General features: G+C 40.6%; 2 protein-coding genes and 2 long non-coding RNA genes across 4 annotated transcripts; 1 reads left to right on the forward strand and 3 right to left on the reverse strand.

The window, feature by feature from the left end:
• Positions 1 to 853: 853 nt before the first annotated feature.
• LOC121743108 (3-ketoacyl-CoA synthase 3-like) lies at positions 854 to 2589 on the forward strand. Its single transcript, XM_042136296.1, has one exon. The coding sequence runs from the start codon at positions 1069 to 1071 to the stop codon at positions 2455 to 2457; it is 1389 nt and encodes a 462-aa protein (XP_041992230.1). The 5' UTR covers positions 854 to 1068; the 3' UTR covers positions 2458 to 2589.
• A 1700-nt stretch (positions 2590 to 4289) lies between these two features.
• Positions 4290 to 5279, reverse strand: LOC121744340. Its single transcript, XR_006038566.1, has 4 exons — positions 5169 to 5279; positions 4848 to 4919; positions 4680 to 4754; positions 4290 to 4601 (listed from the first exon to the last, which is right to left on the reverse strand). It is a non-coding gene; the product is annotated as an uncharacterized LOC121744340 (long non-coding RNA).
• A 2-nt stretch (positions 5280 to 5281) lies between these two features.
• On the reverse strand, positions 5282 to 5666 carry LOC121744341. Its single transcript, XR_006038567.1, has 3 exons — positions 5594 to 5666; positions 5397 to 5471; positions 5282 to 5303 (listed from the first exon to the last, which is right to left on the reverse strand). It is a non-coding gene; the product is annotated as an uncharacterized LOC121744341 (long non-coding RNA).
• Positions 5667 to 6273: 607 nt separating this feature from the next.
• On the reverse strand, positions 6274 to 7326 carry LOC121744696 (probable LRR receptor-like serine/threonine-protein kinase At1g05700). The gene is made up of 6 exons (XM_042138284.1): positions 7158 to 7326; positions 6953 to 7085; positions 6799 to 6867; positions 6654 to 6725; positions 6501 to 6575; positions 6274 to 6409 (listed from the first exon to the last, which is right to left on the reverse strand). Exons 1-6 carry the CDS (start codon positions 7306 to 7308, stop codon positions 6274 to 6276), a joined length of 636 nt encoding a protein of 211 aa, XP_041994218.1. The 5' UTR covers positions 7309 to 7326.
• Positions 7327 to 13408: the final 6082 nt, after the last annotated feature.

The following is a 13408-nucleotide window of genomic DNA, read 5'->3' on the forward strand; positions in this document are numbered from 1 at the left end:
AGTCTGGATACACTAAATGATCGATGTTTCGTGAAAATAATTATCTAATTATAAATTATTAGTAGTTCTTTTTGAAATAAAAGGTAATAAATAGCAATCTTTTTATAAATAAACATACGTACATATACATTAAATTCTACAGAATTTAATAGATGCGAACAATGGTAGGTGGAAATACATGTCAGATCATTGATGGAAACTTGTTAGGATTTTGATGGTACTTCAAATACCACTATCAATTTATCGGTTTCTGAATTTTTATACAACTCTGTACTTTTGAAACAATTAATGACTACAATCTACATTGTACTTTACTAGGGTTAATAAGATTATCGATGTTCTATTACACAGTATTATTCTTGGATTTGGGACGTGTCATTTCAAATTTTAAAATAAATTAGGTACATTTAGAAATAGCTACAACAAGGCGAACCAAACTAAGAAACATAGTGCTAGGTCCACAAAATGGACTACCGGCCTTAATTAAGACTCATAATGTTTCAAGAAAATATATTTTGTTGTTAGTTGTGTTTTAATCTCTTATATTATTTTGGGAGTCTATAATTTGTTTGGGCGTGCCTATTAATCTTGAATCTATGGTTTTAAAACATTACTATTCACCAATCTTAGTTGGTGGAAGTTGCGCATGATAAATTCTAGTAGTAGGAGTACTACATATATATACACATAATGTCACATGCCCAACTTCTTCCCAAATGCAATTAAAGTTTTTGACTTGGATTTCTCATCCACCATTAATATATATTTCCTCCGTCCGCCATTAATTGTCATAATTTGTCATTTTCAAGTCCGTGAATAATTGTTCCATTTGTTTTTTACTATTTTTCTACTAACGTTATTTTATTCACATTTTAATATAGAGTACATAAAACTTAGTAAGGCTCAACTTCCACTTACTGTTTTCATTAAAAGTTTTTTATACTTTCTTAGAAGGCGAGCTAAATCAGAGTGAGCCTCTCTTATTGACGGAAGAAGGAAGTGGTGTAGCATAAAACTATATAAGTATCCATCCCTCCGTTTCAGTAGTCACCAAATATAGAAGAAAACATGGATCTGATAGACATGTTATACCCTGTCCTCTTCATCCTCCCTCTCTCCTACCTCCTATGGAGCTTGTACGAGCGGCGCCGCAGCCGGCGCTGCTACATCCTGGACTACGAGTGCTACAAGCCCGGCGACTCGCGCAAGCTGAGCACGAAATTCTCTGGCGAGATCATCCTCCGCAACAAGCAGCTCGGCCTCCACGAGTACAAATTCCTCCTGAAGACCATCGTGAGCTCCGGCATCGGCGAGGAGACCTACGCCCCCCAGATGGTCTTCGATGGCCGCGAGTCCTCCGCCACCCTCTCCGACGGCCTCCTTGAGATGGACGAGTTCTTCCTCGACAGCATCTCCGCCCTCCTCCGCCGCACCGCCGTCCCCCCCTCCCACATTGACCTCCTCGTCGTCAACGTCTCCATGCTCTCCTCCGCCCCCTCCCTCGCCTCCCGCATCATCAATTTATACAAGCTCAGAGAGGACGTCAAGCTCTACAACCTCGCCGGCATGGGCTGCAGCGCCACCACCATTGCCATCAACATCGTCCAAAACATCTTCAAGACGCAACCGAATTCCACAGCAATGATCGTGACCTCCGAATCTCTCAGCCCCAACTGGTACATGGGAAACGACCGCTCTAAAATGCTCGCCAACTGCCTCTTCCGCACCGGCGGATGCGCTCTCATCCTCACCAACAAGCCGGCTTTCTCTAAAAAGGCCATGTTCAGGCTGAGGACCCTAGTCCGGACCCACCACGGCGCCAGCGACGACGCCTACGGCTGCTGCGAGCAGAAGGAGGACGACCTCGGCTTCGTCGGCGTCCATCTCGGGAAAAACCTCCCGAAGGCCGCCACGCGGGCGTTCATCGACAACCTGAAAGAGATCGCGCCGAAGATCCTGCCACTGCGGGAGCTGATCCGGTTCATGACATTGAAAAATCTGAGGAAATTGAGGCAGAAATGGAGCAAGACGGCGGCGATCAACTTCAAGAGCGGGGTCGATCACTTCTGCCTGCACACGGGTGGGAAGGCGGTGATCGACGCGATAGGGACGAGCCTAGGGTTGAGCGAGTATGACGTGGAGCCGGCGAGGATGACGCTGCACCGGTTCGGGAACACGTCGGCGAGTAGCTTGTGGTATGTGTTGGCGTATATGGAGGCGAAGAAGAGGTTGAAGAAAGGGGATAGGGTGTTTATGATAAGTTTTGGGGCTGGGTTTAAGTGTAACAGCTGTGTTTGGGAGGTGATGAGGGATTTGGAAGGGGATAATGTGTGGAAGGGTTTTATTGATTCTTATCCTAAGAAGAATCTGGCAAATCCTTTCTTGGAGAAGTTTCGATGGGTTCATGATGCTGATGATAGCTTCACCATTCCAGATGATTATCTGATTCCAGATTGATTCATGTTTTGTTTTTGTTATCATGAGTGAAAGTGGAAGATTGTGCCCACTTTTCGACATTAAATTTGTACCCTTTATTGATATTCTTGTGTTACATCAAAAAGATAATTAAAATCATTTTATTTGGCTTAATTGATTTTATCAACTTCGACGAAGGATGTTAGCAAATGAAACAAATTCTTCGTCGATGTGAATGTAAAAGGGATCGATACTTTTAGCAAATTAATGATATTTTTGTGCCATACTTATAAAGGGAGATACAGATAAAAATCCCTTTTTATTTAGAAACATATATAGAATCATTTTCAACCTTTGAATATCGAATATCTATTGTAAATGTATGCCATTGATGGATGTGTGCCAAATATAAAAACCCAATTTTATTTGATTTCGTTTATTTCGAGCATATATAATTTCACTTTATACATCGCCTCCAATTCACTATCCGTTTTCTAGAGCATTTAAATCCGGCCTTATGATTTAACGTCTCATAAGATTTTGCATATGTGCGACACGTACTATTCAACTAGTGTAAAAAAATATAGGAGTATGTATAATGACGGTATATTAACATATGTATATTATTAAGAAATAATAAGACAGGACCTAGCTAGGACAAGAAATGAATCGAAACGTTGCATTATATAATCCTCCACTTAATTATGACACCTACAAAACTACCCCACGTGATGTACACACACGCACGTGATAGTAAAATTGAGAGTACAAATGAGAACAAGTTGTAGCTCTACTTTGTGAAGAAATTATTTCGTTACCCTGCAAATAGCATCCAAATATATAAATGCACAAACTGAATTTATTGATCAAACCAACCTTTTAAACCAACACCAATTTCAGTGGCTGATTTAAGAAGACGCTCCACCACCTCCATTTCAAGCTTCACTTCTAAACAAATTTTAGTAATACTTTTTTTTTTTGCAATTTAATTCAAACATTGTCAATTTGATTTAGAATAACTTTAATTTGCAATTGAATGATGGAAATATATGAATTATATTTAAAATTACAGTGTGGTATTTAGAATAGTGTTAGAGGTGAATGTGTAGCGAGTAATAAATCATTAAATGCAAGGAAAATAAAAGAAATCGTGAGCATTTATTTGGTAATACATTCAAAGAAAAAGATGGATGCATGCCCCATTTAGAATAGTTATTTAATGACAAAAAGGACCGCATGAAAATTGAAATCCATGCTCGTTTATTTTGAAATTTTCTACTCTTATTTACTGTGTTGTTGTAATAATGGAGATCAATTAATTATCGGGTTTAGAATAAATAATTTCTTTATTATATCGAATGTAACAATATATAGTATTATTGAAGTTAAGCGTGTCCTCATAATTGAGCAGCAATCTAACAGGTCTAACCAATTGATCCTAATTAATAGAAAATTGTTGGGATTAAACAAATTAATTAATTCTGTTTAGCATTTAAGGTTGCTATTTTAGGAGTAGACCAAGCAGCAAATATTTGGGATCAAACCATCCATGGATGCTCCAGTCCAACTTTACAGAATTAATGGTTGAGAAAGTTAAATATCTCTTTCCATCTACACTTTAAATTTTAATCACATTACTATTTTTTCATAGAGAAAAATCAAAGCATGTTATTAGGCTTCAGCCTCAGAAAGAGAGAGTTGTAGGATGCCCTGTTGATATACTACTACCACCACACCTATTTATGAGTAATTAGGGTCCATGTCTTCAACTGTATTAATGTAGATGGTTAGCTAAACTTTAACTTATGTAAATAAGTGATTCTCATATAATAAAGCGAATATATGGAATCGACTGTGACCAGTGCAACAAAATATATAAGTATTTAAGAGAAGAAAATCATACTGCCGAAATACATAATAAATAATGAATTAAAAAGGGCAAATTGTCGAAAAGAATATGAAGTTTGGTCAAATTTTGGTCAAAGACACCTGCTGCAGCAGAAGCGGAAGGCACCTTTTTCTTTCGGCAGCAACATGCGCAGATCGCCCCAACCACAGTAAGGATACTTGCCGGAATCACTCCAGCAAGTATTTTGACGAGCTTTTTTCTGGCTCTTTTTGAGACATCTGGCGATGAGCACGAATAGCTTGTTGAGTCATGACATAATCCGGAATTGCCTGTTACACTGCCATAATTCTATCATAAACCACTTGGCTTTAATGTAAGTAGCATTTCTTAATGAATTGCTGGTTCTTGATCTTACATCAAATTGATTCTCTTAAATAAACCAGTGAGTATGGCACCCGTCCGCTAATTACAATAATTGTATGCTAAATTCCTTCACACCGATAAAAAATTAAAAATAATTTGTGAATTAAATTCAATAAATTTTAAATTATAGTAAGTACTAATCAGCAAATTATATACTCACTGATATGTTAACCACGGCAAGCAGCCAAGGAATTCTGGAATTGATCCCCTTAGATTGATGCCGTGCAGTTCTCTGCATAAGAATGGACAGAAAACCGAATCTATAGACTTTAGAAAAAATGGAAATAAACAAATGATCATGTGTTTGATTTTGAGTATAAGGAAGTGATATGCTCTAATTAGGCCATGTACTACACTTTCTTGTGTATAGACTTGTTGAACGAAGATGAGGAAGAAAAGACAAAGCCCTGTTCGGGTTTGGCTATGCTCGAGTCGAGGCTACTGAGAGTGAGAGCGAACACATATGGTCACAAAAACTTACACAGATGTGACACGACGCACAGGGTAGTCGTTGCTACACTCGATCCAAGACAGCATGTAGGATCATTAGTATATGCAGGGAACTGCACTCCAGAAAGCTGAGGAAATTTATTGTTCACTGTTATTAATCCACTTACTGCAAAAACAGTACAACTCTATTATTCAAGAGCACACAATACGTAGCTGCATACTTATAAATAAAATATACGATTGACCCGAAGAAATCAACCGTCATAGTAATAGGTTGTGGCCGTCGTATATGAGGCTGAAACGCTGTCAACGCGCGCCTGCGATAATCTCCTTCCTAATTTCATCAACAAGAAAATAAAATACCTTCATTTGAGCTTAACTGAAAATGAACAAAGGCATGCATCAAACAGATTAAGATAGAATTAATATTTCGTGAGAGCTAATGTATTATTTTACCGTCGGCTGTTACCAAAAATAAAAGGCAAAGGGCAAAAAGAACTGAACTTGGAGCCATGAATGTGCTGCAATTAAAGTCGTTGATCATCACAAGTTTTACTTTCATTCCTGAACTTATACTTAATTTTCATAATATTAACTAATTTTATGGTTGTTGACTCGATCATGAACGTAACATTAGTAGTAATTAATTAGATTAGATAAATTCTTATGTATATTTGAACAAGTAGATATACATATGTATTTCATCAGCCAAATTGGTAGGTTAAAATTACTCTTATATGATAATGCATGAAGCCGACATGCATTTTTAATAGATTTGAACAAATGAGAAAATTGAAACAGTCATAATATCACCTTAGATTTAGTAATTAATGTAACTGTTTTTTTTCTCATTGCAGGTAGTCTCTGTAAGTAGGAAATTTCAAAACCAAATTTGCAATATTAAATATTGTCAATGTCTAAAGCCTAAACCACTACTACAATATAGCCAGTTACTATTAATCACAGATCTGCACTTATGCAATGCTTCTACCAAGTTGTGATTTTTTTAAATAGATAGGACATAACAACTTTTACAAAAACAATGTACATTTGATGACTTAAACATTCATTTTATCCACAATACTGAAGCACACAAACTGAATGCACATTTGCTAACACACTAAGATCTCCATCGATTATAGTATGAAGATAAACGCAGTGATGGTGACAAACAGTAACTCTAGAATGTTCTTCTTCTTGTCGTTGGTTGGCGATGCTGCTGAAATGTGGCATGTCACATCTGATGCACACAGCCCTGGATTCCCAGATACCCTGAAGATCACACACATATATATCAAGAAAATAAATATTACACGAAGAATATACATTTGTCGGACAGATAAAGATAGATTTTGTAACCAACTTACGTAAGATTAAGCCCTTTTTTGTTGACAGGGAGGCTGGCACACTACCATTGAACTTATTATCAGCAAGATTCCTGCATCAAAACACAAAATTATCAGCTACAAACGTGCGACAAAATTTGATTTATTGATTCATATTTTGGACGACGTACAATATTTTGAGGTTCAGGAACATCCCGAGAAAATCAGGTACATGCCCTCGCAAGTTGTTGTTCTGAACATCTCTGCCAATCCAAAAACATTTTAATATTTTTGAAGTGAAAATATTTCTAAAAATTGATTAGGAAAAAGAATGACATTGTTTGAAGAGCATCCATGGAACTGAAATCCGGAAGCGACCCTGACAGGCCGTAGCCATTGAGAAGCCTGTCAAACCGATAAAATGAAGTTTATAAACCATACATAGTCAAACACAAAGGAGAAGCAAAATTTGGTCTACGAGAATAGTTACAGTGCTGTTACTCGCGGAATAGGATCAAGACTGCATTTGATCCAATCCCATGTATAAGGTGCTGGCAGACAAGGATCGCTTGTCCAACTTTGCAATAATTTGAATCTCTCTTGCAGAGAAGCTAAGCCTTCAACTGAATCACCAGTAATTAGACATGAATTTAATGTGACATATGTTTGCATCTACTCAAAACCAATTTTCTTACCATCTTTTTTGTTGGTGCCATCAGTTAACTTGTTATCCGGTATCTGAAATATTTCCAGAGCATTAAAGAGTGGGGGAAGTGTAGAGACGTTGGTGGGCACCAGAGAGAATGTGGTGTTCGCTGAAATTGCAATTGCGCTGTCCACTATCATCTCAACACAATCTCCTTAAAGAGGAATGATTGGTTCCGAGTAGGACTCGTTATCCTTGAAAATCCTGAAGGACCGATTCTGGCCTGGTCCTAACAGAGTAACTTCAGAGAAGTACCAGTTTATGTAGACATTGATTTCATAAGAAGGAAATCCCATCAACAATTCTACGCTTGCGTTCGGGGTTTTTGCAGTGATTGCATTCCTGAGTACTGCAGGTGGCGGATTATCCATTACATGTGGCCTCTGAGTAAAGATGGCATTACCCGAAACTGGGACCGACCCGTTCCCATAACCTCCAATGTTCCATAGTCTGTCGTACGGATCGTCCTGGTACCTGCAATTTCATATCACCATAAGTACTTAAATGAGTTTGCATAACAATATCTAAATAATATGCTGTTTAGTACCTAAGAACCTTATTTGAGCCAAAAGCAACCCTTTTCCACACGAGCAACGGATAACTGTCGTTGGCATAGTTATTGTTAGAAGATATCACAGAAAATATGGGGAGATTACAGGATCAATCACATTAATTATTCCCTAATTTACAGCTAGGGTAAATCATGTATAATCTTACCATATGTACAATCTTCCTTGCCTACTTAGGCGTGTAATTCCTCCAAATTGTATAGACAAGAATGAATAATATACCACTTTACAACATGGTACCAGAGCAGAAGAGGCTCAGAATATAGATTCATCACAGCCAATATACCGTTTCTCGGCCAGAAGGCAAAGGACACCACCAAGAACCTGAAATGGCAGAAGGAGACGATGTTAAACCTAGCGAACTCAAACTCAAAGCAAGCAAAAACGTTACAGTAGCGTTTAAGCTAAATGGACGGAATTATTCACTATGGGCTCGGCTGATGCGAGTCGCCATTGGAAGCAGAAGGGCGTTAAGGCACATCACCGGAGTGCTGGAACCCCCAAAACCAACCGATAAGGAGTATCTGGAATGGGAGGAGACCGATTTAGTGGTCTTCTCCTGGATCGTGGACAACATGGAGATCGAGATCGTCGCCGATTTCGCACATCATCAAAGTGCGAAGGCGATTTGGGAAAGTTTGGCTGTGACATACCAAAGCACATCAGATTCGTATATGCTATACGATCTGGAGGACAAGGCAAGCCGGATCGTCCAGGGGGACATGGATCTGGAAACGTATTGGAGGACCCTGCACGGGGTTTGGATCGAAATTGATCGATGCCAAACCAAAACCATCACCTGCTGCGACAAAGGAATCGGTGAGTACCGGAATATTATCAATACCCGAAGGCTATACAAATTCTTGGCGGGACTGAACCCGCAATTTGAAGGAACAAGGAGGGACATCCTCAAGGAGAGTCCTGCGCCACCGGTAGACGTAGCGTATGGGTGGATAAAGAGGGAAGCCACACGGCTGAAAATCATGCCGGCGACAAACCCAGACCCAGACCCAACCAGCGCCACGACGGGAGTGGGACTCGGATTTGGAGCCCGAAACACCCGATTTCCTCCTCAACAACACCCTCCCCGTCCCGGCCAGAACCTCGCTGCCACCAACAACCGCCGCGGAGCAACCAAACCCGACAAGTCAAAACTATGGTGCTCAAACTGTGGGATGAACAAACATACCCGAGAAACCTGCTTCAAATTAATCGGTTTTCCGGAATGGTGGGATGAGTGCCAGAAGGGGAAGGCGAAATTAGCCATTGGAATGGAGGAAGTCGGCGGGGCTGAACCCGTCGCCCGTGGACGAGTCGCTGAGGGAGGAGCTCTACGCGACGGCGGCGGCAAGCGAGGAGAAGAAGTAGAGCAGGCGGCGTTCGCCGGCCGGACCGGAGGAGGAGGAACGGAGAGCGGCGGTATGGTCGAAGGAGGTAGTGGGCTAGGGTTTCATAACCCTTGCCCAACTAATTTCTTTAAGCCCATTAAGTTTCAAAAATTACAGAGCATACCCCACTATTTCCGGAAATTACAGAAATTACCCCACACTTTGCAACCTACTCCCCCAGCTTTTAAAAATTCGAAACAGGACCATATACTATGTGATGACTTACCTATTAGCCCCAATAGTTTTGATATATTGCATGAATTGCCTATTGCATGCACTGTACAACGTAAGTCTAGGAAAAAAGGACAATGCATGGATTTTTGACTGTGGGGCAACCGATACTATGACACATGATAGAGGGGATTTTGTAAATTTTTGTGGTAATATGAAAAGTCAGATACAAACTGCGGATGGGAAATTTACTTCTGTGGAGGGGAGTGGGACAATCGAGATCTCGCCAACACTTAAATTGTCAAACTGTCTCTATGTTCCCAAATTGTCACATAAGTTGATGTCTATTAGCCACGTGACGAAGGAGTTAAATTGTACACTACTGATGCATCCCAATTTCTGTGTATTACAGGATATCAGGACGAAGAGGATAATTGGGCGTGGCACTGAGCATCAAGGCCTCTACTATGTTGATGAGATGGCTCACCAAGGCAGTGCCGCAATGCTGGCTCACGGATCCGCGACTCGAGACGCTTGGTTGTGGCACAGACGTCTAGGTCATCCATTTCTTGGTTATTTTAAACTGCTTTTTCCAAAGTTTTCCCATATCAAAGATTTTGATTGTGAGTCTTGTGTTTTGGCGAAAAGCCACGGACAATCGTTTAAGTCTTCTGAAACTCGTGTTAAGAATCTTTTTTCACTAGTGCATGCGGATGTTTGGGGCCCTGCGCCTGTCATTGGTGATCATGGTTTTAGATATTTTTTATTATTTGTGGATGATTGTTCAAGAATGACGTGGGTATATTTCTTAAAACACAAATCTGAAGTTTATGAAAAATTTGTCATGTTTTACAAACTAATTCAGACTCAATTTCAGATGACTATTAAAATCCTTAGGTCAGATAATGGGAGAGAGTTTGTCAATCGAGAGATGTCAGATTTTTTCATGGATAAAGGGTTAGTTCACCAAACCTCATGCCCATATACCCCTGAACAAAACGGAGTAGCCGAAAGGAAAAATAGGATCATTATGGAAATCACTCGTGCTTTATTTTTTTATTCTAATGTTCCAAAATTTTTATGGCCTGAGCACTTGCTACATCTGTTTATTTGGTGAACCGTCTCCCTACAAAAATTTTAAAAATGAAAACTCCGTTGCAAGTTTTATCCTCACTAGCTGATGTACCTGCACCCCTTACCCTACCCCTTAAAATATTTGGATGTTCGGTGTATGTTCACGTTCCCAAACACGAGAGAACGGAATTTTCCGCATGTGCCATAAAATGTGTCTTTTTGGGGTATGGGATAAATCAGAAGGGATATAGGTGTTTTGATCCATCATCTAGAAAGGTAATAACCACCATGAATTGCAACTTCTTGGAATGTGAGTACTACTACACCAATCTTCGTGGTCAGGGGGAGAGTAGTACTATTAATAGGACAAGTGTACCCCTAAGTTGGTTTGTGTCATCACCAAGCGAATCTACTGTGGAACTAACAGAGACAGTTAGTACTGCCGCCGAGCCTGTCTCGTCAACTGCAGAGCCTCCTCAATCGCCTACGTCTGCCAATCCTCTTCCAGTGATATCCGAGGTAATTACTGAAACCGAGATCAATAGTACAAACCTTCCTAACAACTCTGACGCAGACACAATGGAGAGTGCCACAATTGATGGGGACACTGGACAGTATATACTGCCAGATCGAAGCACACGGGGAGTTCTACCTAAACGATATAGCCCAGAGCGGATCTCGAAGAAAAGCAGATATTCGGTTTCGAACTTGGCGACAGCAAATCTGACAGAAATGGCAAGGGCCTTCATGGCAGCCCTATATGAGGAGGAAGAGCTTCCTAGAACGGCAGAAGAAGCAATGAAAATCCCACATTGGAGAGAGGCGATGCTTGTGGAGATGAGGGCGCTAATGAAGAGCAAGACATGGGAAGTATGTATGAGACCAGAAGGATCTAGGCCAGTGGGATGCCGTTGGGTGTTTACAATCAAGAGGAAACCAGATGGATCGATCGATCGCTATAAAGCAAGGTTAGTAACAAAAGGTTATACCCAAACTTATGGAATTGATTATGCAGAGACCTTCTCACCAGTGGCTAAGATGAACACTATCCGTGTACTGTTCTCTATCGCCGCAACAAAAGACTGGCCACTGCACCAGTTCGATGTAACTAATGCATTTTTGCATGGAGAGCTGACTCGACCCATCTATATGGAAGCCCCACCAGGATTTGATGGGGAATTCAAGACAGGAGAGGTGTGTAAGCTCAAGAAGACTCTGTATGGTTTGAAGCAATCACCAAGGGCATGGTTTGGAAGATTCACCGAAGTGATGAAGAAATATGGATACAAACAGAGTAATTCAGATCACACTCTGTTCATTAAGAAGAAAAAAGGGAAGATCATGTGTTTGATTATATATGTGGACGATATGATCCTCACGGGGGATGATGAGGAAGAAATCAAGGAGTTGAGGAAGAATCTGTTTGCCGAATTCGAGATGAAGGATTTGGGCATGTTGAAGTATTTTCTGGGTATTGAGGTGATGCGATCCAAGAAGGGAATATTCATAAGCCAACGAAAGTATGTGCTGGATCTCCTGGCTGAAATAGGAATGCTGGACTGCAAGCCTGCAGAAACTCCAATGATGCAGAATCATGGTCTCCGACTGACTGAAGGTGCCGAGCTGACTCACCAGACGAGATATCAACGACTAGTGGGTAAACTTATCTATCTTTCTCACACTAGACCCGATATTGCATATGTTGTAGGAGTGGTAAGTCAGTTCATGCATAAGCCCCAAGTCGATCACTGGGAAGCAGCGTTGAGAAGGGCATCCAAATGATCGAAAATCAACGGGATCTCATTCGAGAACCAAGGGAATTTAGAAGTGCATGGGTTCACAGATGCAGATTGGGCAGGGAATCCAAATGATCGAAAATCAACGGCAGGATATTTTACTTTCGTTGGGGGTAATCTGGTGACTTGGCGAAGTAAGAAACAAAAGGTGGTAGCCCTATCGAGCGTAGAAGCAGAATTTCGTGGGATCAAGAGTGGACTAACGGAGATCATATGGCTAAAGAAGTTGTTGACAGAACTTGGCCTGATGTCAAAGAAATCGTGCAAACTCTTCTGTGACAATAAAGCTGCGATTAGTATATCTGAAAATCCGGTACAACACAATCGAACAAAGCATGTGGAGGTAGATCGACACTTCATCAAGGAAAACATAGAGTCAAGGGTAATAGAGCTTCCATTTGTTCGCTCCAAGGACCAATTAGCGGATATCCTCACAAAGGCCGTGGATGCAAGAAGTTTTGATGAAGTATTGTGCAAGTTAAAAATGGGAAGTCCCATTACTTAACTTGAGGGGGAGTGTTAGAAGATATCACAGAAAATATGGGGAGATTACAGGATCAATCACATTAATTATTCCCTAATTTACAGCTAGGGTAAATCATGTATAATCTTACCATATGTACAATCTTCCTTGCCTACTTAGGCGTGTAATTCCTCCACATTGTATAGACAAGAATGAATAATATACCACTTTACAACAGTTATACATAGATGACTCCAAACTGCGCACTTCAAGAGCCGATATGAAGGGGAACTGGCTTGGTGGATTCCCTCTTCAGTACATAAGTCACCTCATAGTAGTAGAACTCTGTATTCGACGTCAGGACAGTAGTCCAGAAGTTTCCATCGAAGTGGAGATCAAACGTGGGAGGCGAAGACTTGCCATCATAGTTCCCGTAGTAAAAGCTAGCACGCACGAGGACACGACCCTTCTTCACAGAGTCGATGTGGTAACAGTTCTTGTTCCGAGTAGTGAACACCCTCAGGGTGTGCGCTACACTGAACCTGGAATTCTGAGGTTTGACGAAACGGGATTGCCGTGGCCGTGGACTGATGAGCTTCATTTCAGACTATACTACATTTTGGAGGCATTCTAGATTTTTAGTGTCTAGAAATAAAATCAGTCACTGAACCTGGTGGCTTTATTGTAAGATAGAATCTATTTATGTATATGTGCAATTTAATGTTTTAAAAACCGGACCGGTGAGTGAACCGGCGAAGCTACGGTTCATGGTTCAATCG

The sequence above is a fragment of the Salvia splendens genome, chromosome 8, assembly GCF_004379255.2.
Source record: "Salvia splendens isolate huo1 chromosome 8, SspV2, whole genome shotgun sequence".
NCBI lineage: Eukaryota > Viridiplantae > Streptophyta > Magnoliopsida > Lamiales > Lamiaceae > Salvia > Salvia splendens.